Source organism: Chenopodium quinoa, unplaced genomic scaffold (genome assembly GCF_001683475.1).
Source record: "Chenopodium quinoa cultivar QQ74 unplaced genomic scaffold, ASM168347v1, whole genome shotgun sequence".
Classification (NCBI taxonomy): Eukaryota; Viridiplantae; Streptophyta; class Magnoliopsida; order Caryophyllales; family Amaranthaceae; genus Chenopodium; species Chenopodium quinoa.
In genome coordinates this window covers 3,735,721-3,756,618 of record NW_018742815.1, presented here as the reverse complement: position 1 = coordinate 3,756,618, position 20,898 = coordinate 3,735,721, and the positions used below count along the sequence as shown (strand labels likewise).

The following is a 20,898-nucleotide window of genomic DNA, read 5'->3' as shown; positions in this document are numbered from 1 at the left end:
GATTGAATTTGCAAGATCGGCGAGAAAATTGGGGTGATTTGAAGGTGAATTTGGGGATTTTTAGGTTTGAATTCTAGGGTTTTCAGAGAAATGAAAGCCCTAAAGAAAGGAGAGAGAAATATGAAAATTGATAAGAGAAGCGGGTAATTGTTTTGGATGATTGATAAGTGTGGAAGACCCGTGAAAATTAAAACGGGTCGGAATTTGGGTTGTTGGAGTTTTGCGGGTCGGTTTGAGCTAAACAATTTAGGCTATGTTCAATTCATATAAACTTATTAGTACAATAATCTGTAAAAATGTAAAATAAATGCATATCAAATGAGATGTCATTATTCGTATTAAAATGTAATTTCTAATTATGGAATCTTCATAATTTTTTGAATAACCTACTTAGAATAAAAAATACGGAGTATAGGAGAACCTAAAGGAGTGAGTAAAATAGAATGACAATTACAAGCATGTGTGTTAAAGGAAAACTTAAGAAGAACGAGTTCCATCGACATTAATGAACTAGAAGAAAAGGTTGTAGCGGTGATAATATTTTGGAGGGTATTTGTGTCTCTATGAAGGATTTAAGAAGAGAAAGATCTTTTGGTACAGTGGCACATGAGGTCCCCTCACATCCTTAAAAGGAACAAGGTACCATTTTCATTAATGATAAATCCTCTCCCCTCACCCTCGGGCATCGCCAGGCAGGCAGGCAGGCAACCAGCTTTGTTGTGATAGTAGTCTGAGGTTGAGGCTCAATTTATCTATTTTATAAAAAAATTAAGGATTTAAAAAAGGAGGATGATAATAGGCAACATATGGTGTGCAAACTACGAAGAGGAAGAAAAGTTTGTGTTGTAGAATGTGTTGAGAAAAAAATTAATGCTATGATAACGTATTAATTTCAAGCAACTCTTAATGAATGGGAGAGCGTGTAATATTCCATTTTCTTTTCTTTTTTTTTTTAAATTACTTGTGTTAGAACAATTGGTTGATAATTGAAATACTTAGCAAAGAACAACTAAGAAATTTGATATTTAAAGAGAAAGGAAATTGGAAGGTGGGAAAATCGTTCAAGTAATTACTTGAAGACTACAAAACCCACCCAAAGCAAGGAAAGTAGTTATATTGATTTCAATTAGTGTTTACAAGAGTAATCTCTCACTAAGTTCCACTCTAACGCACAAGGGTTTCAAGAACCCTAGCTATTAATGTGTTTCTCTCAATTTGGGGATTAAAAACAAAATAACCCTGGACAGAGTATCAAGAAGGCACGAACGTGCCAAATATGGCACATGCTAGCCTAGATAAATCAAACCAGATGTTATTGGTCGTCTGGAAGTCCAGCTGCACGAACATGCCATATTTGGCACGGACATGTAACCCCTATTCAGGTCGGCACAAATAGCTAGTAGTAAAACAATAATAACTTCCTCGTTTCTCATTAAAATTAAGCTTACGACCTATCGTTGGAAAGCTCTTGAAATAAGATTTCACCTCCAACTTGAATCACCTCAAAACTCCAAGTAGTTTGAGAAATATGTCCAGTTGAAGTTGACCCATCCAATACTTCCTTGCTTAATACAAGTATCCCCTTAGCTTATGCCAAGCCTCGATTGATTCTCGAGTCATATATCCAACAACTTGATTTTTTTTTTTTTTGGGTGTGTGAAAACCTGAAATGTACTCCCAATAAAAAATAATAATAATAATTCCATACAAACTACCTTTACTTTTTCCCGAGTTTATTGCCCTTAAAAAATGGATTTTTTTTTCACTTATTCATTACTTCTGATGTAATTTTTCCAAAAATTAAAATTGTCATTAATGTATTTTATAGATTTTTGCTTCTTACACAAATTTTTTAATTAAGGGCTTATGTTCTTTTACACAATCCTAAATTCCTAATTCTATTATTTAATTTAATACCGGTAAAAAAAAATAATAATAAAAAAGAGAGAAACGAGAACTACTACCTCTGGTCCAATTTACTCGCAACAAAGGAATATTTTATGTCTCACAAATAATACTCCATTCCTTTGTTGCGAGCAAATTGGACCGGATGTATTATTTTATATTATCAGATGGATGAATTAGTAATACGGAGTAATGATTAGTGAAATTTTCTAGAAAGGAAGAGGAGATAATATGATGAACAACAAAAATCCTGATATTCCACGTGTCAGGTCAGCAACGTTGGAATATAAGACTTGGGTTTTGTTCACTCAACTTTCTATCCCTATGTTCTCAACAATCAGGTACACAACTACACATAACCAATAAGAAATAAGAACACTTCAATTTTCAACAGAATTCTCCACTTAAAGCACAACAAATTATGTTACATCAGTAACACACAAATTTTCCAGATAACACTGGAGTTTTAACACCATATATTTGGCATTTCAAGCATAATTCACAATACTATACATAATTCTTCTCAGTTCTTGCTACATATTCCTGTAATATTACTAGAGGAAAAGATGATATCAACTATGTGCAGTAGCTCTTCTTGTTTAGCCTGGGATATATATCTGCCAAAACATAATCGAAATCAAAATCGACGAATCAGGAATGAGTTTGTTCAGTCATCATTTAATCCAGCAGAAACATCTGACAATGACAGAGCTGATCAGGAGAGGCTTTCTTCTGGAGTATTGAAGAGAAGATCACTAGTTCTGCAATCTGGGGTTGCTCCTCTGGTTACTTCTCTCACAGCTTTAGGATTTCCAGCACCGGGTTCGGCTGTTGTTAAACAAGGGCCTCTTGCTGGCAGAGTACCTGGATTGTCTGAGCCAAATGAAGAAGGTTAAATTACTTATCTGGGTATTTCAGATTTCATTTCATATTATTTTTGCTTTTTTTTTTTTTTTTTACTTATCTGACAGCTAATTGGGGAATTTTTCTAATGGGAAAATGAGAACAGAAGAGGATAATCTTATTCTTTAAGTGTCTAAATAGCCAGTGAACTGATGCTGGTATCCTGATAATTAATGAGATGCATCTTTTTCAGTGAGAAATTAGTAGACTGATATAGAATAGAAAGACCTTAAATAGATACAATAACCTAGAGATCAATTTCATTACATAGCTTCATTAATGAGGAGATAAGTTTCAGGATAGGAAATAAACATAGGGTATCTGCATACTGCCCTGTCTTCACTCAGTTAGCATACCTGTGATCAGGTATTTAGGTCTTGCAAACATAATTTTATTGGGGATAAGCATACAATAAATATCAAGCATAATAGCAGTTGAGAGCTTGTTGCCTAATATGATATATCAGACAAGGCAGGCTCTGCTTCTAAGTTAGCTTCGATTATACAAAAGCATAAATTGATAGGTTGATAAAAGGAACCTTGAACAACAGAAGTTTGCATAAATGAAACCGTTACCCAAGAGAAGCTTTACTGCTTTAGTGAATGTGATCAATAAGCTTATCGAAGTACTGCATTAAGGAACTTACAGTCGTTGGAAAATTAAATAATTAATACAAAAAGAGAAAGGAAAAATAAGTTTTAGAGCGTCCGCAAAGGATCTAACAGAAGATTAGTTATTAAGTTAAAGGATAATTTACCTCAGTTGAAAATCAGGGATGAACCAAATAGTTGACAAATGTGGCAAGATCTCTCCATAAGCCTTTTGAAATTTCCTTGATACCTTTGGACATTTCCCTATCTCAAAATGGTGTAAACTGGAGAAGCTACCAAATGACAAGCTCACAAAGTTGGGTAGGTCAACCAATGCATTTTGGCAGGGATCTCCAGTTATAGAGAAAATAATAGATAACTCTTGAAGTGATGCGACTCAGTGAGACAGTCAAGGCCCCTAGGAAGTATCTCCAATTTTGAGATGCTCATCAATTTCAACTTTTAAATGTCATGCTGTTCATGGGTAGAAATTGCTATCCACAGTTCCCCAACATCACCATCATCAATCATGTTCCCCAAAGTCAGCTCTTCAACATGCTCAATGTTTAAAGTTTCAAAAACTGACAAGACTCTGCAATGCAGAAGAATTGTCTTTCAATTAGCCACAATCACATACTTCGTATTAGAAGTCACAGGAGAAGGTCTGACGTTTCGCAACCATAATGACCTATTCTTGGCATTTTATTACTCCGTAATAGTTAACGACTCTAGGATGACCAGTAAAGTACATTGAACGAAAGAAAATCAGGTCCATGAAGGGATCATGTAGGCACTTGAGAATATACTGGTCATGCACTACTTTTGGTGACCGCAAAAGTTTGTTAGTTTGAAGATCAAGTTTCTCATTGAAGTCTAAGGGCCTTCTGTGGGATCGAAAGACTAGGTTGTTGGGGAGGTATAATAAAGCTATATCTCTTCTCCTAGTTTAAGCTTGTAACTTGTAAGTGGGCTTCCTAAGGGGTGTACCCGGCTGCTGCAGCAAAACAAACTCTTTGCAGCAGAGAAGACAATATATATTCTGGTCCTTAAAAATAATATTATTGAAAAGTCACTAAGTTGGTGTTCATATCACTTACATGATTCGTGTGCCTAACAAACTCTTAGGGGGCGTTTGGTTCAAGTAATTTAGGTATGAGATATAGGTTTATGATGGGTAAAAGTGTAAAACCCATGCCTTGTGTTTGTTTAAGAAAATTACAATTTTCAAACCATTGAGCTATGGGGCTAAAAAAACCCAAGGGGGGAGGTGGGCATGGTTCATACCATGTCTTCGGGTATCAAAAAAAAAAAAAAAAAAAAAAATTATTCATTCTAAGCAAAACCAAACACATGATATTAAGGGTCGGTTCTCTTCGGCTTAATTTCAGTTCAATTCAGTTTAGCTTCAATCACTTGAGTTCCTAATTTCCTTCTCTCATAAAATATTCAGTTCAACTCAACTTAACTTAGTTAAGCTCCAATCACTTCAATTCAGCTCGGCTCGGCTCTGTATACCAGAACAGGCCCTTAGTATTAAGTTCCAACCTCATACCACCTAGATTTCATTCCTAATTCCAAACTTATACCATTGGGAGAACTGATAACACAAAGCCCCCTTAGTAACTCTGCTATAATAATTCTAACCTTGTTTAGAGTAATAATACTATAGACTATGGACATTAAGAAGAAGAAAGGTATCATCTTAAAGTTCTCAATTTAAGACACAGTGCAACCTTTCAAACTCTTAATTGTGATAGAATTGGTTTCATATTCACATTAACCAAAAAGCAACATAATTTCTATAATTCCTGACTCCTGAGCTATTTCTGTCATCCCTATTTATGGTTTGTTCATAAGATGCTAATAAGTCATATAATGCTCAGACAGGTTGGAGAACATACCAGAGACCAGATGAAAAGTCTGGAGGCCACGGTGTTGGATGGAGTCCAATAATACCTTACCTTTTCAAAGTCCCTGGAGATTGGGATGAGGTAAAGAAATTCAACCTGTTTCACACTTTCACGAGGACTTTGCTTGTTTTGACTGTAACTTAGACATATAACACAACTGTATCTACACATACTATTTTCAAAAAACATGAAGATTAGCCCTTCTGAAGTTGTCTCATGATTTCATACTGCAGGTTCCCGTCTCTATTGCAGATCTAGGTGGCACAGAAATTGATCTTAGATTTGCAAGCCCCAAGCAAGGCCGCTTGTTTGTCGTTGTTGCTCCAGTCCGTAGATTTGCAGACGGTGAGTACCCTGGCACAATGGCATTGTTCTTGTAAATTATCAGCATAACCAGAATGTAACTTTGGCTGAAGACTAAAAATACCAATTGATTTTCCTTTAAAAAAAAAAAAAAAAAAAAAAAAAAAAAAAAAAAAAAAAAAACTGGATTTCTGTCTAAGTAGCTTTGCATCTATATGTTGGTATTAATGACTATGTGTCAGTTTTAAGAATTCATACATAGTATGAATAACATGATTCAATGTGGCTACTTTATGTGCATAGAACTTGGGGACAATACTACAATTGAAGAAATTGGAACACCTGAGAAGGTGATTAGTGCCTTTGGACCAGAAGTAATAGGAGAGAATGTAGAAGGGAGAGTGTTAAGCACGAATGTGGCGGAGCATTCAGGAAGAAGATATTACCAGTTTGAATTGGAGCCACCTCACATCTTTATCACAGCTACTGCAGCCGGAAATCGGCTCTATCTATTCTGTGTTACTGGAAGTGGTAGGGAGCAGCTATACATTCTAATTCCATACTCCGTATTTTTTAAAGAGCAGCTACACATTCTAACTCCATATGTTTCTGCCAATTTACAGGTCTCCAATGGAAGAGGCATTACCAGGATCTGAAACAAATCGCTGAATCTTTCCGTGTTGTTTGAATTGACTAACGGCTAATCCAAGGAGTCTAAGAATAGGAGAGCAATCTTCCTTTATTATTGTGCAAACTTGCAGTTAGCTAAACATATTGTAAAATAGACATACAAAGTCAAGTCACAAGTTTAGACCTTGTAAGGACCCTCTCAAGTGCAGAATGTTTGGATCATTGGCATCATCTGACAGGCCGTTCCTTGATTATATCAGGGTGGTGAACAATGATCAACTACTCAATTGCAAAAGCTGTATTTATCCTTCAAGAGATTCAATAGAAAGATCATTTTTGCCCCTATAATTAATGTATTATAAACAGATGACAGGACTGGCAAGTTAGAAGTTACTGTTTCTAATGCCAAACATGCATGAACTAGATGCAGAAGTCTTTTCTATTCCTTTGTCAAGCATGGCTGTCCTTATCTCCTCAGCCTTATCCCATCGGTCTGAATCAGCATAAATATTTGATAGGAGAACATAATGTGAGCCATTTCTAGAATCCATGTGAACAATATCTTCGAGTGCCTCCTCAGCCAAAGTGGCCTCTGAATGCACTCGACAAGCTCCTAGTAGAGTTCCCCAAATTGTATCATTTGGTCTCATCGGCATGCTCTTGACAAGATCAAATGCTTCTTTTAACCTCCCCCCTCTTCCTAATAGATCGATTATGCAACCATAGTGCTTAACACCTGCTTTTACTCCATACTTTTCCATCTTTGAGAAAATGTTTAACCCTTCTTGCACCAGTCCTCCATGAGCACAAGCTGAAAGAACAGAAAGAAAAGATATCTCATCTGGCTTCACACTTTCAGTTTCCATCTGATAAAAGAATTCAACAGCCTCCTGACATTTTCCATGAACAGCAAACCCAGTGATCATAGAATTCCAACAAGTCCCATTCCTTTGACGCATCCCTTCAAAAATCGACCTTGCAGTATTCAAATCTCCACATTTTGCATACATGTCCACCAACCCATTAAGAACAAACTGATTAAACTTAATCCCCTTCTCACAGATACTCAAATGGACCTCCTTACCGACATCCAAACAACCTAACTGTGAACAAGCAGATAAAACACTTGTTACAGTTACTTCATCAGGCTCAAACCCATCCACTTGCATTTCACGGTATGCATCAATAGCATCTTCACAAAACCCATTTCGCGCCAACCCAGACACTAGTGAATTCCAAATCACCAAATTCCTAACAGGGGTTCTATAAAATATGGCCTTAGCCTCCTCAACTTCACCTATCTTACAATACCCATTAATCATCACAGACCAAACAAAACAGTTTCTTTTCGGCATACCCTCAAAAACTTCTCTTGCAGCCTCCATCATCCCATTTCTAGCATACCCATCAACCATCACAGTCCAAGTCACAACAGTCCTCATCTCTACATTCACCTGATCAAACAACTCCCTAGCCATCGCCGTATCCCCCATCACCGCGAACCCACGAATCATCTCATTCCATGTAACAACTGTCCTCTCCGGCATAGCTTCAAACAATGACAATGCAGCCATAGTATCCCCACCAATCAAGTACCCAGCTATCATTGCATTCCAAGTGATCACATTTCTCTGAGGCATATTATCAAACACCTTACGTGCATCAACAATTTCCCCACATTTTGAGTACATACCCAACAATGAAGTTCCAACCATGACATCAAAATCTACTCCATACTTCACTGATTCAGCATGTAAAGATTTCCCATGATTTTTCAATGATAAACAAGAACATGCCTTGAAAATTAAAGGGGTTACATCTAAATTGCATACATTCTGGCGTCGAAATTGGTTATAGAGAAGAAGAGCATTTCTTGGTGATTTTTGTGCTAGGAGATCTCTTATTACATGAAGCAAATTTGTCGGGTTTGACATTACGTACACAAATGGTTCTAGACCTTCTAGTAGGATAAGTTTATTTTCAGTTTTGAGCTTGTCACAAGCTTAATATTTGATGTTTGGGGTCAAATAATGCTAATTATGCTACTCGTATTGGTCTACGACTAGGGTCTAGGGATGTCAATGAGACGGGCCGGGGCAGAATTATGAACAAGTAATTCTTATCGAAGGGTGCTGGTTGATGAATTTGTGGTACGAGTAATTTATTAAGAGTATAAGTGTATAACATAGCATAGAGAAAGTCGATATTAAGAAAGACCTATTTTATACTCCATGTGTTGCTAGACTTCTAGGAGCAATTACACGAACGTTTTTCCAATTTGAGCTCTAAACGTAAACTATTGACAAAAATGGTTGCGTGGCAAAACTATTTACCAAACTAAGCTTCCAGGGTAAATCGCTGTCTCGGACAGCGTTTTACCCCTGGTTTTTTTTTTAAAAAAATTCAACTGGTAAACGCTGTCCCAGACAACGTTTTACCTTCTGTATTTTTTTAAATTCAGTAGGGCATAAAACGCTGTCTCGGACAGCGTTTTATCCTTGGGTTTTTTTTAAAAAAAATTCAATGGGTAAAACGCTGTCCGAGACAGCGTTTTATGCCCTGTTTTTTTTTTTAAATGAAACGCTGTCCGGGACAGCGTTTCATGGCCATATATCAGCATGTTCACTTCAGCAGAATGCGCAAGAACTCAACCTCAACCTCAACGCTTTCCCTCCTCCCTCTCACACTAAACCACGACCGTACTCAAACACCCGCATTGCCGCCGCCGCCCACCCTTGCGCCACCGCTGCTGCCGCCACCTTGCTGCTGCCCTCCTCCCTCTCACACTCACTCACTCAATTTCGTGGTTAGCCCTAAACTGAATTTAGTGTAATTGCATAGTTATTGTGGTTAATTATTGTGAATTGTATGTAATTGCTCTTACTTGTTGTTAATTCATGTCAATTGCATGTAATTGTTGCTAATTATTAATGAAAATGTTGATAATTTACCTCGCTCTAGATTTCGATAATCCTAAAATGTGTTTTGGTTATGTAGAATATGGCGTCACAAAATGTAGTTTTGTTATGCCGGTGGGGAGGAGAAATTCTGTTTGATGGACCCCGGGTCGAGTATAGTGGGGGAAATATGGAACCACTAACACTAGAACCGAACATGACTATGAATGATTTGATGAATGAGGTTCATAGTAGTATTGGTTCAGACCCGATGACCGTTGACGTACACATTAAAATGAGGTTTGAGACCGGCAATGGGGTTCAAGTGTTACCGGTTTCTACGAATAAGCATGTGACAGCTCTAAGGAACGTTGTTGCAATGAAGGGTGTTCCCACTGAAATATATGTGGAAACGGTGCCTATATGTACCCAACAAAGTACTCGGCCAGAACAACAATCTACACGTATTTCTGGGTACAACACAGAGCCCTTTCAAGTGCCGTCACACGACATTCCATCAACTGAATATGGGATGGGATCTTTCAGTCGAATGCTGCACGAAGATATTGTGAATAACGAACTTTCTGTGTATGATGTGTACACAAATGATGAGGCCGATAGCGGAGAGGAGGAAGATGGACTTCAGAACATGGATGTAGAACCTGCTCGGATGGAAGTGGGCGAGCCCCTGGTTAGAACTCCCATTCCTTGGTTCAGTCAGGTGAACGAGAACTACGAAGTTGATCAGGATTGGGCCGAATCGGGTAGTCATACGTCGTTTGTTCCGGGGGGGAATTTGAGAAGGGGATGTGGTTCGAAAGTAAGAAAGTGCTCCAAGAAATGGTGAAGATGTATTCCATACAGAGGAATCAGTTCTACACCACAATTACATCGAATGAGAGTGTGCTTCATTTGCGGTGTAAGAAAAAATGTGGTTGGATGCTACGGGGTACCAAATCTAGTAAGCACTCGCGTGGCTTCGCCCTAGTCACATACAAAGGCCCGCACCGGGAGAACTGTGTCACGGAAGTATTGTCCACTGATCACCCGCATTTGGATTCGTCGTTAATATCAGATTTTGTGAAGTCCTTTGTTCGGAAAGATCCGTCTTTGAAAGTTGAATTCATACAAGAACTCATCTCCAAGAAATTTCATTTCGATGTCCCGTACCGGAGGGCATGGTATGCAAAGGGGAAAGCAATAGCTGATATTTACGGTGATTGGGAGAGTTCTTACGGCAGACTTCCGCACTTCATGCAAGCCCTCCAACAGTCAAACCCGGGAACGTGTGTTGTGTGGAAGTACAAAGCGTTGGTTGACGGTGTTTACTACAGCAACATGGAAGTGTTTGAAAGAGTGTTTTGGGCGTTTGTCCCTTGTATCGACGGTTTTAAACATTGTATGTCAGTTATCTGTATCGATGGGACGCACTTGTACGGGAAGTACAAAGGAACACTGTTGGTTGCTACAAGTGTTGATGCAAACTTCCAAGTATTTCCTCTAGCATTTGCGTTGGTTGAGGGGGAAAACACCTCCAGCTGGTCTTGGTTCCTGGGTTGCATTCGGGTTCATGTCACTCAACGAGATGGCCTTTGTGTTATATCTGACCGACATCCTGGGATCATTGCAGCAATGACTGATCCGAACGTTGGATTTACCGAGCCGCGAGCCTATCACAGATTTTGTGTTCGCCACATAGCTTCTAACTTGAAGACTCACGTGCGACGAAACGACATGAGAGATATGTTCAAGGCTACGGCGTACCAAAGGCAGGAAAGAAAACTACACGGCGATCTGTGTTTCATTAGTGAGGCGTGTAACAAGGCAATGGAGTACATTGTTCAAATTCCGTTCACCATGTGGTCCCTCTTTCACGACGCTGGACGTAGATACGGGATTTGCACTACTAACTTCTCTGAGACATTCAACAACGTGTTGAAGGGAGCACGGTTTCTACCGATCATGTCCCTAGTCGAGTTAACTTTTCATAGAGTTAACAAATATTTCACTTTGAGAAGGGAGTCTTCTGAGGCAAGATTTGAACAGGGACTTGCATACCCCCCCAAGGTCACTGCCATTCTAGAGAAGAACACCGCAAAAGCCAGATATCACAGAGTGGATGCGTATAACCGTCGATTGCATATTTACCAAGTTACAACAGAAAGGGGAGACCGACTTGGTAGTAAAGGAGGCCATAAACATACTGTTAACTTTCAGTTAAGAACGTGTACCTGCAACAAACCTACGATATTTCACCTCCCATGTTCTCACGTTCTAGCCGTATGTGCAACGTACTCACTATCAGAGCGGCCGTGGGTTGACCCGGTGCTGCAATCGGAGGCATACACGAGCACATACGCGCCGCAATTCTGGCCAATCCCTTGCGAGACAACCTGGACGCCCTATAACGGTCCCAGAATCATTCCCGACGGGAGCATGTTGCGTGGAATAGGGCGACCAAGGTCAAAGCGCATACGTAATGAAATGGATGAGACTAACCGGCCCGCGAGCAAATGTAGTCGTTGTCACGTTCAGGGCCATAACCGGGCAACGTGTCCATCGAGAACCTCAGAGGACCCATGACTGTTAACTGAAATTCGTTGTAATCGTAGATGGAGGAATTATTTTGTAATAGAAAATTTTGACTTAATAACATTTGGAACATTTTGATTTAATAACATTTGGAACATTTGATCGTTAACATTTTGGTTAATTGCTAATGCGTTAACTCTGTTGGGATTTGTTAAATTGCATGTGAACAGATACGATGGACGGTAGGGCTGTGGAGCTGGCTGTTGTGGTGGCTGTTGGAGGACTGCAGCATGCAAGCTGTTTGGTGAAGCTTGTTTTCTGCCTGGATGCTGGTTGCTGTTTCCAGCAAAAAAGCGCTGTCTGAGACAGCGTTTTATGTTCAAGCATAAAGCGCTGTCTGAGACAGCGCTTTATGTTGAACATATAAAATAGTTGTAGTTGGTTTTTTTTTTAAAAAAAACCCAAGGATAAAACGCTGTCCGAGACAGCGTTTTATGCCCTACTGAATTTAAAAAAATACAGAAGGTAAAACGCTGTCTGGGACAGCGTTTACCAGTTGAATTTTTTTTAAAAAAAAAACCAGGGGTAAAACGCTGTCCGAGACAGCGATTTACCCTGGAAGCTTAGTTTGGTAAATAGTTTTGCCACGCAACCATTTTTGTCAATAGTTTACGTTTAGAGCTCAAATTGGAAAAAACGTTCCAATTACACGATAAAGTCGTACGGAGACCACACAATTTATGTCAAGTGTCACTATTATAAAAAAGAAAGTCTCAACCACACTATACTTCCACAATCCACACTTGATGTGAATAAATTATTATGGTCTTACAAGAGTGTGGAGTAATAAGGCTAGTATATGATAGAATAAAAAAATCAATCATGTTTGTCAAAAAAAAAAAATCAATCATGTATTTCAACTATTAGCTTAAACTTTTGTTTAATTTGGTCCTCTCGTTAACATTTTTTTCAACTATTTTATGGATCCATGTATTCTCATGCAGTCACAATGGCTAGTGTTCTTCACCTATTATAGTAATTGAAGTTTGGATATCATAGAGATATAGACATAGAAGTGCTAGCTAGCAAGCAGAATAGCTGAACAGAAGGAATGGGAAACATTTTTCATCCTTTTAAACAGCCAGGCAGCTCATGCTTTGCCGAAGGCATCAACTTAAGCCAAATAGAACTTCTGCCTTATTTTTTGGCCAATTTCGATCTAGGCTAGCCCAACCTAGTAATATGATCGTTATCAAGTTGGGCTAAGGTTGATCAATTTCAATATCAACTCAAAATTTAACTAGATTCATACTAACTTTGATTTATATATGGATCGTTAAGACCCCAATTTTACACGAAATATAATCTATACCTATCTAGCTACACAGCCTACTCGATTGTATTGATACCTTGTTTGGCAAATGGTTGTTGGCGGTTGGCTGTTGGCTGATTCACTTGGCTTGTTTGACCAGCTGGAATGTTTGGCTGTTTATAATGGCTTTTGAAATTAGCTGTTTAAGTTGACTGTTTACAAAAGTGTTTGGTAAATTAATTAGTGGTTGTTGGCTGTTTATTAGATAATTTGTGGGCCAACAAGCCAAAAGCCAACAAAAAAGCTACTCAAAGCAGTTTTTTCATTTTGGCTTGAAAGCCAGCTTTTTCGCTGACTAAAAAGTCAATTACCAAATACATTTTTTGGCTGTTTGACCACCTTAAAAAGCCAAAAGCCAAAAGCTAACCAAAAAGCCATTAAAAAGCCAATTATCAAACATGGCCAATAACTTCATAAACAGTTATTTGACTCATTGGCGTCATTGCAATCCTATGATGTAACATTTGCCTAAAGACAGTTTTCAACGAGGGCAAAAAGAATTTTCATAGAGTGCTAGCTGCCTTGCCCAAAAAAGCCATTAATTAGCTCATAAATCATCAATTTAAATCACATAATTAAATAACTTTACCACATTTTCTAAAATTGCAAAAATTCAATCGAATAATGCTCTTATTTTTAGTAGGTCGGTCGGAGTAGATAGCACCACATGTAATATGAGTATATGACCAGTGAACTGATAGATTTTTGGTTGATTTGGACATAGCAAAATGGAACACAACTTACTTACATTGGAATTTGCTTTATTATTTCAATTATTATTTTGCTTTGTTGGTTCTTGGTATGAATCAATACATTTTTGCCACCACGTTATTATAGAATTTAAAAATTCCTTATAAAATGCACTAATATTGTTATTATTGTACAATTGTATTCTTTTTTATAGCCAATTATTTTGGAAAGTATTATTAAAAATGTCACATTACTATAGAATATTGATACAAAAGTTTGGAAAGATACTTAGATTAGCTTACATATTTTTTTTTCCTTTGTTTTCTCCACCACCTCACTTTTATAGTGACAATGGACAAAAAAATCTATCCAAGAAAAAGTTATAGAATAGCTACATACCAAATTATTTTGGAAAAAGAATCGGACCTGTTTGATTTCATTTTGTATTCTTTAAAGGCCGTGTAAAATAAATTGTGTTGTTAATCATACAGTAAATTTAATGGATAATAATAAGTGTTACATTTCCCCTTCTCTAGTGCATTCGCTTTCCTCTTGTGATTGATTAAGAAATTTATATTGAGTGGCTATAGAAAATAAATTAGCTACAACATATGTTATTGTATACCTTTCCTTCCATTTATATATGAACTTTTGTTGTACCATATAAATCATGTTGATGATTACGTTGATGGATGATCATGTATTAGTATTAACTTTTACGTTTATTGTAATTATTTATTACATGTTATAATTTAATTTGTATATATATTCTTAACTATAACCACCAACAACTATACCAAAACCACGATTGTTACCAAACTATAACTCTATTACCCATTATTCCTTTTGTTTTCAGCACATGAAGGCAAGTAGCTTACTTATCAAATAAGTTTCACCAAAGATAAGTTAAAATCAACTAAAATAATAAGTCTGATAAAAATAAGTTTGGCAAAAATAAATTGAATTGAATAAAAGAATAAACTATATTAAGAAAAGTTCAAAAAAATAGGCTCAATTATGTTCAATTATTTTCACTTATTTCATAAATACTATTATGTAAGAACTTACACTTTTTGTGAATATAAGTTATTTTTTTTTTAAAGGACAGTTCAAACATAAGTTTTGGAAATTAATTTGCTATAGATATTGTAAACCATAAAAATTCAAACCTGCAATACATAATTAAAGAGGTAGAAAAATATACGGGAACAATGATTCTATTGATAATTTGTGGGTTACAACTCTCGTACATCTCTTGATTCCTCTCTCCAAAGGGCTATGTTTTGATATTTGTTTATAGTACGGGGCCTTGTCGGCTTAATCCATACTATGTACCTACAATGTTTGGTAGTAGGGAGGAGATGAGGTCTTTATGACTTATTCCATCTGAAACTCCTTTAAACCCTAGATTCGACCCTCTTTATATAGAGAGTCGTACAGTAAAAGATAATAATCTATGAGATTCATAAGATAAATATCTTATAATTTTTTATATTATCTCCTTATTTACATATATCTGACACCTAATAATTAATAAAATTTCGGTGTCAACAAATATTATATAGCCGTTAAAAAAAATTGGTATGGTTTAGAAAGTTATATTGTGACTTTGTGAGGAAATTTTAATTTTTTTAAGAAATTTTGGATTTTAACACCAGAAGAATAACTCGAAAATGGTTTTTAATACCCCCATAAAAAAAATTATTTTAACACTGGATTTTTTTTTTTAAAAAAATGGATTTTACTACTACTTAATGATATCCGTCCAAAATTTTGTTAAGTGGGATCCACAGTGACATGTGTCACCATTTATTTGTTTTTAAAAAATAAAAATTAAAAAAATTCCTAAATCTATCCAGCCCCACCACAACCACCTTCACCTAATGCGGCCGCCGGTACATCCCCTCCCCCTCCCTTACCCAACCCACCTGAACCCTCCCCCTCCCTTTCCCGCAGCCCTAATCCACCCCAAAATCATCTAACCATTAATGGCTGAAACCCTAATCGATCTGCAACCATCCTTCCCCAAAACGGCCACGAATTTGGCCATTTATGGTTGAAATCGACCGATTTTGGGGCTGAGTGGCCTTAATCGGCTGATTTTGGTCATTAATGACCGAATTCGTGGCCGTTTTTGGGGAACGGAGGTTGTAGTCCATTAGATGGTTTTGGGGTAGTTTAGGGCTGTGGGAAAAGGCCGGGAGGGGGTGGGTTCAAGTCGGTCGGTGAGGGAGGGGAAAGTGATGCATTGGTGGTTGTGGGTGAAGGTGGAGAAGAAGGTGGCAGTGGTGGGGCTAGGGTGGCTGGGTAGTTTTAGGTTTTTTTTTTTTTGCCAAAAATAAAGCGACATGTGGCTTTATGGCCCCACTTAACGGATGTAGGGAATTATAGGTACTACGCAGCGGAAAAACATGAATCATATTCATATAGTACCTAATCCCAAGATCTAATGCATAACACATAAAGAACATATAATCGTACCTTTGAAGCGTGATTCCACGTGCGATCGAGCAAGAACAATGGGAGATAAAGAACCCCAAGCGTGATTCCTCTACTTGGTCCACAGGCACAGATTAAGACCTACACTAATGCTAGTTATTAGTCGTGATTGAACGCTTCAATCAACCTTGAACGGAGAAAAGCGAGCAACGAACCACCATGAACCACCACACGCGCCACCAAGGGTGGCCGACCGTGAGTCCAAAGGGGAAGGAGAGGGAGCCATGAATTATAGAGGGAATTAGGGTTTTGGGATTGGTTGCCTTGATGTCAAAATACACCGTGTGTGAATTATGACTGCTTATTTGCAACCCTAGGCAGGGATCTTATTTATAGATCTCATCTCTAAATAAGAGTCCATGTCCAAAGCCCAAAACCTAATTCTAATCTAACTATGTTAGCCCAATCCATTTCATGATTAGTTAAATGCTCATGAGGCCCATTAATGGGCCTCTAACTTGCTTAACCCAATACCTTTGTGTGTGACCTCATAGGATCCGTTTCTATTGGGCTTTGGACCATTTAACTAGCCCAAATATCATTTGTCATAACTAGCAACAAACAATGACGACCTAAAAGAACGAACTTATTATCTCCATAATAGTGATCCTTGATATATCTAGTAATTGCACTTATCGAAGACATAACTCCTTCAACAGATTCCTGAACGAAATCAGTTAAGTGTCTGTTCTCTTCAGATTATTTTCAGTTCAGTTTTTAATTTCCTTCTCTCATAAACAGTTCACAGTTCAGCTCAATTCAGTCAATCATAACATGTTTTAAGTGGTGGTAAAATCAAATTTGTTAAAAAAATTTTGGTGTTAAATAATTTTTTTTTTTATTTTTTATGGGGTTGTTAAAAATCCTTTTTGAGTGTTTTTTTTTTTTTATATATATTTTTTTAAATTTTTACTAGCATATATATTATCCAAACTAAATTTACTAATATACACGAAATAATATATACACACCGCTAAATTAAAAAAAAAAAAGAGCAACAATTTTTGAGATTTGAACTAGAAATATTAAATTAATTGCAACCAAACTAACATTCCACATATGGACTCATACAAGTCATACAAACATTAGCCATTTTCCTCGTTCAGATTGATCGAGTACGTAGAACTGTTTTTATTAAATATTTGAACCGAACAATTTATATGAATGAAGACGAAATATTTATGATAATGAAGAAGTTACATATTATATAGTTAGGGAGTTATATATCTTATCTAGCAACTTATCATGAGGTCACAGGTCTTAATTATAAAATGTCCAGCAATTCATAATAAGTGCACATGTTTGAATGAGGTTTTAAGATTTTATCGCATCACTAAATTGCCCCACGACAAACTTTGTAGTCAATTTAATTCATCTATTTCATTAATTCGGGAAATAATTAATAATGGATAAGGATGAGAATCTTCAATTCTTCATTCATCTTGCTAATCTTTCATTCTGTAGTCCTTTTATTTTTCAGTTTATTATGCAGTTTTGTCAATTGAGAATCAAATAATCGAAGCATGGGAGTATCTTTGCATTGCATGCATGTGTCCCTGACACGTTTGCTGAGTTTTGTGGAATCTACTTGTAACTCGTGCCACATTCTAGTACCACCTACATGCCTAATCTTAAGTTCTATACTACAGTAGAATTTTCAATACAAAATATTTAATTTCCTCCATTTTGAATCACAAAATACAAATTCTTCTTTATGATGAATAAAAAAACATTTATTTAGTGGCATTTTTAATAAATATAGAGATAAAGATGAAAATGATACGGCGAAGCTAAGAGTATAAATATGAAGAATCAATCATCATCAATAACTTATACTAAAGGCGAAACCAGAAATGACACTTGTCATTTCCTGGTTAAAAAAATTTCCGCTTTTTTTTCCCCTTTCCTTTTTAATTTTTTTTGCCATATTTTAAAGACATCTATATATTTTATAACCTATAATAATAGTCATTTCCATTTTGACAACATATTTAATCCAATATTACTCAATTAAAATTTTTACATATATTCTATATATACTAGGAAACTTTTAATCAATCAATCATCATCAATCAATAACTTATACTAAAGGCGAAATCAGGAATGACACTTGTCATTTCCTGGTTAAAAAATTTCCCGCTTTTTTTTTTCCCTTTCCTTTTTAATTTTTTTGCCATATTTTAATGACATCTATATATTTTATAACCTATAATAATAGTCATTTCCATTTTGACAACATATTTAATCCAATATTACTCAATCAATAATTATACTAAAGGCGAAACCAGGAATGACACTTGTCATTTCCTGGTTAAAAAATTTCCCGCTTTTTTTTTTCGCTTTCCTTTTTATTTTTTTTTTGCCATATTTTAATGACATCTATATATTTTATAACCTATAATAATAGTCATTTCCATTTTGACAACATATTTAATCCAATATTACTCAATTAAAATTTTTACATATATTCTATATATACTAGGAAACTTTTAATCAATCAATCATCATCAATCAATAACTTATACTAAAGGCGAAACCAGGAATGACACTTGTCATTTCCTGGTTAAAAAATTTCCCGCTTTTTTTTTTCCCTTTCCTTTTTAATTTTTTTGCCATATTTTAATGGCATCTATATATTTTATAACCTATAATAATAGTCATTTCCATTTTGACAACATATTTAATCCAATATTACTCAATCAATAACTTATACTAAAGGCGAAACCAGGAATGACACTTGTCATTTCCTGGTTAAAAAATTTCCCGCTTTTTCTTTCGCTTTCCTTTTTAATTTATTTTGCCATATTTTAATGACATCTATATATTTTATAACCTATAATAATAGTCATTTTCATTTTGACAACATATTTAATCCAATATTACTCAATTAAATTTTTTACATATATTCTATATATACTAGAAAACTTTTAACCAATCAATCATCAATAACTTATACTAAAGGCGAAACCAGGAATGACACTTGTCATTTCCTGGTTAAAAATTTTCCCGTTTTTTTTCCCTTTCCTTTTTAATTTTTTTGCCATATTTTAATGACATCTATATATTTTATAACCTATAATAATAGTCATTTCCATTTTGACAACATATTTAATCCAATATTACTCAATTAAATTTTTTACATATATTCTATATATACTAGAAAACTTTTAATCAATCAATCATCAATAACTTATACTAAAGGCGAAACCAGGAATGACACTTGTCATTTCCTGGTTAAAAAATTTCCCCCTTTTTTTTCCCTTTCCTTTTTAATTTTTTTGCCATATTTTAATGACATCTATATATTTTATAACCTATAATAATAGTCATTTCCATTTTGACAACATATTTAATCCAATATTACTCAATCAATAACTTATACTAAAGGCGAAACCAGGAATGACACTTGTCATTTCCTGGTTAAAAAATTTCCCGCTTTTTTTTTTCGCTTTCCTTTTTAATTTTTTTTGCCATATTTTAATGACATCTATATATTTTATAACCTATAATAATAGTCATTTCCATTTTGACAACATATTCAATCCAATATTACTCAATTAAATTTTTTACATATATTCTATATATACTAAGAAACTTTTAATCAATCAATCATCAATAACTTATACTAAAGGCGAAACCAGGAATGACACTTGTCATTTCCTGGTTAAAAAATTTCCCCCTTTTTTTTCCCTTTCCTTTTTAATTTTTTTGCCATATTTTAATGACATCTATATATTTTTTAACCTATAATAATAGTCATTTCCATTTTGACAACATATTTAATCCAATATTACTCAATTAAATTTTTTTACATATATTCTATATGTACTAGAAAACTTTTAATTACAAAAATACTAACATAGATTAAAAAAAATAAGGTATTGGAATATATTGTTTTCCAAGATTATTATAATATTATCAATATCAATTTTAAAGAAAAATCATTTTGGTAGCATACTTTTACGGAGTATTAATCTTAAAACTATACATAACGTTTATAAGAACAAAATAATTTTGTTATAGTATACTTCGTACATAACATATATTAGAAAATTAAATCTAATTGTTCTAAACATTTATGTGATTATTTTATTTTAAAAGAACCTACTACTCACTAAAAATATATTTAAAAAGTTGATTAAGGAATACTAATTATCCTAAAGTAAAATGAACTCAAATAAATTTTCATATTATGCCGATCAAAGTGTGTCAAAAATTTATGGACAAATGTATATGACTTCGTATATAGGTACTAACCTACTTACCTAAGCTAATAAAACGTTATATCTTCTAAGTTTCTATTACTATAGATTTTTTTTATACAATCCAATTCAATAATCTTTACATTTAATTTAAGTTATTTTGTTACAAATAAATTTTCTGGATAAATTATTGTTGAATTAACATCATATTTATTTATGGTAAAATTAAATTATGACCGTGCATGACACGGGAATTAACCTAGTTAGAGATAAAGATGAAAACAGTAGACATGGTATATTAGTCACTAGTTCTTTATAAAACATAGCCCTAACTAACAATTATGTGTATCACTAGTTCACTACGAGTAGTGGAGTATCATTTATGTATAACATCTTTTGACATAAATTTCAATCTTACAAATAAGTTATTGCAAATACATAGGGTCTGCTCTGATTTACTGAACT

At 35.3% G+C, this 20,898-nt stretch overlaps 3 protein-coding genes across 4 annotated transcripts; 2 read left to right on the top strand and 1 right to left on the bottom strand.

The window, feature by feature from the left end:
* The first annotated feature begins 2,219 nt into the window (after positions 1 to 2,219).
* On the top strand, positions 2,220 to 6,589 carry LOC110725788 (psbP domain-containing protein 4, chloroplastic-like). Of its 2 annotated transcripts, XM_021905257.1 has the most exons (5): positions 2,223 to 2,796; positions 5,286 to 5,389; positions 5,542 to 5,653; positions 5,915 to 6,142; positions 6,235 to 6,589. In XM_021905257.1, exons 1-5 carry the CDS (start codon positions 2,472 to 2,474, stop codon positions 6,297 to 6,299), a joined length of 834 nt encoding a protein of 277 aa, XP_021760949.1. In that variant the 5' UTR covers positions 2,223 to 2,471; the 3' UTR covers positions 6,300 to 6,589. The 2 variants fall into 2 exon arrangements, with proteins under 2 accessions (XP_021760948.1, XP_021760949.1); XM_021905256.1 differs by having other exon boundaries at positions 2,220 to 2,796; positions 5,915 to 6,589.
* Positions 6,590 to 6,599: 10 nt separating this feature from the next.
* Positions 6,600 to 8,230, bottom strand: LOC110725787 (pentatricopeptide repeat-containing protein At3g21470-like). The gene has a single exon (XM_021905255.1). It carries the CDS (start codon positions 8,173 to 8,175, stop codon positions 6,625 to 6,627), a length of 1,551 nt encoding a protein of 516 aa, XP_021760947.1. The 5' UTR covers positions 8,176 to 8,230; the 3' UTR covers positions 6,600 to 6,624.
* Positions 8,231 to 9,987: 1,757 nt separating this feature from the next.
* On the top strand, positions 9,988 to 12,034 carry LOC110725439. Its single transcript, XM_021904920.1, has 2 exons — positions 9,988 to 11,317; positions 11,901 to 12,034. Exons 1-2 carry the CDS (start codon positions 9,988 to 9,990, stop codon positions 12,032 to 12,034), a joined length of 1,464 nt encoding a protein of 487 aa, XP_021760612.1.
* The last annotated feature ends 8,864 nt before the right edge of the window (positions 12,035 to 20,898 follow it).

Coding starts and splice junctions, on each gene's coding strand:
- LOC110725788 (XM_021905256.1), top strand. CDS start 2,472: ATGATATCAACTATGTGCAGTAGCTCTTCTTGTTTAGCCTGGGATATA. Junction 2,797..5,285: donor GTCTGAGCCAAATGAAGAAG/GTTAAATTACTT, acceptor ATGCTCAGACAG/GTTGGAGAACATACCAGAGA. Junction 5,390..5,541: donor TCCCTGGAGATTGGGATGAG/GTAAAGAAATTC, acceptor TTCATACTGCAG/GTTCCCGTCTCTATTGCAGA.
- LOC110725787 (XM_021905255.1), bottom strand. CDS start 8,175: ATGTCAAACCCGACAAATTTGCTTCATGTAATAAGAGATCTCCTAGCA.
- LOC110725439 (XM_021904920.1), top strand. CDS start 9,988: ATGTATTCCATACAGAGGAATCAGTTCTACACCACAATTACATCGAAT. Junction 11,318..11,900: donor AGAAAGGGGAGACCGACTTG/GTAGTAAAGGAG, acceptor GCATGTGAACAG/ATACGATGGACGGTAGGGCT.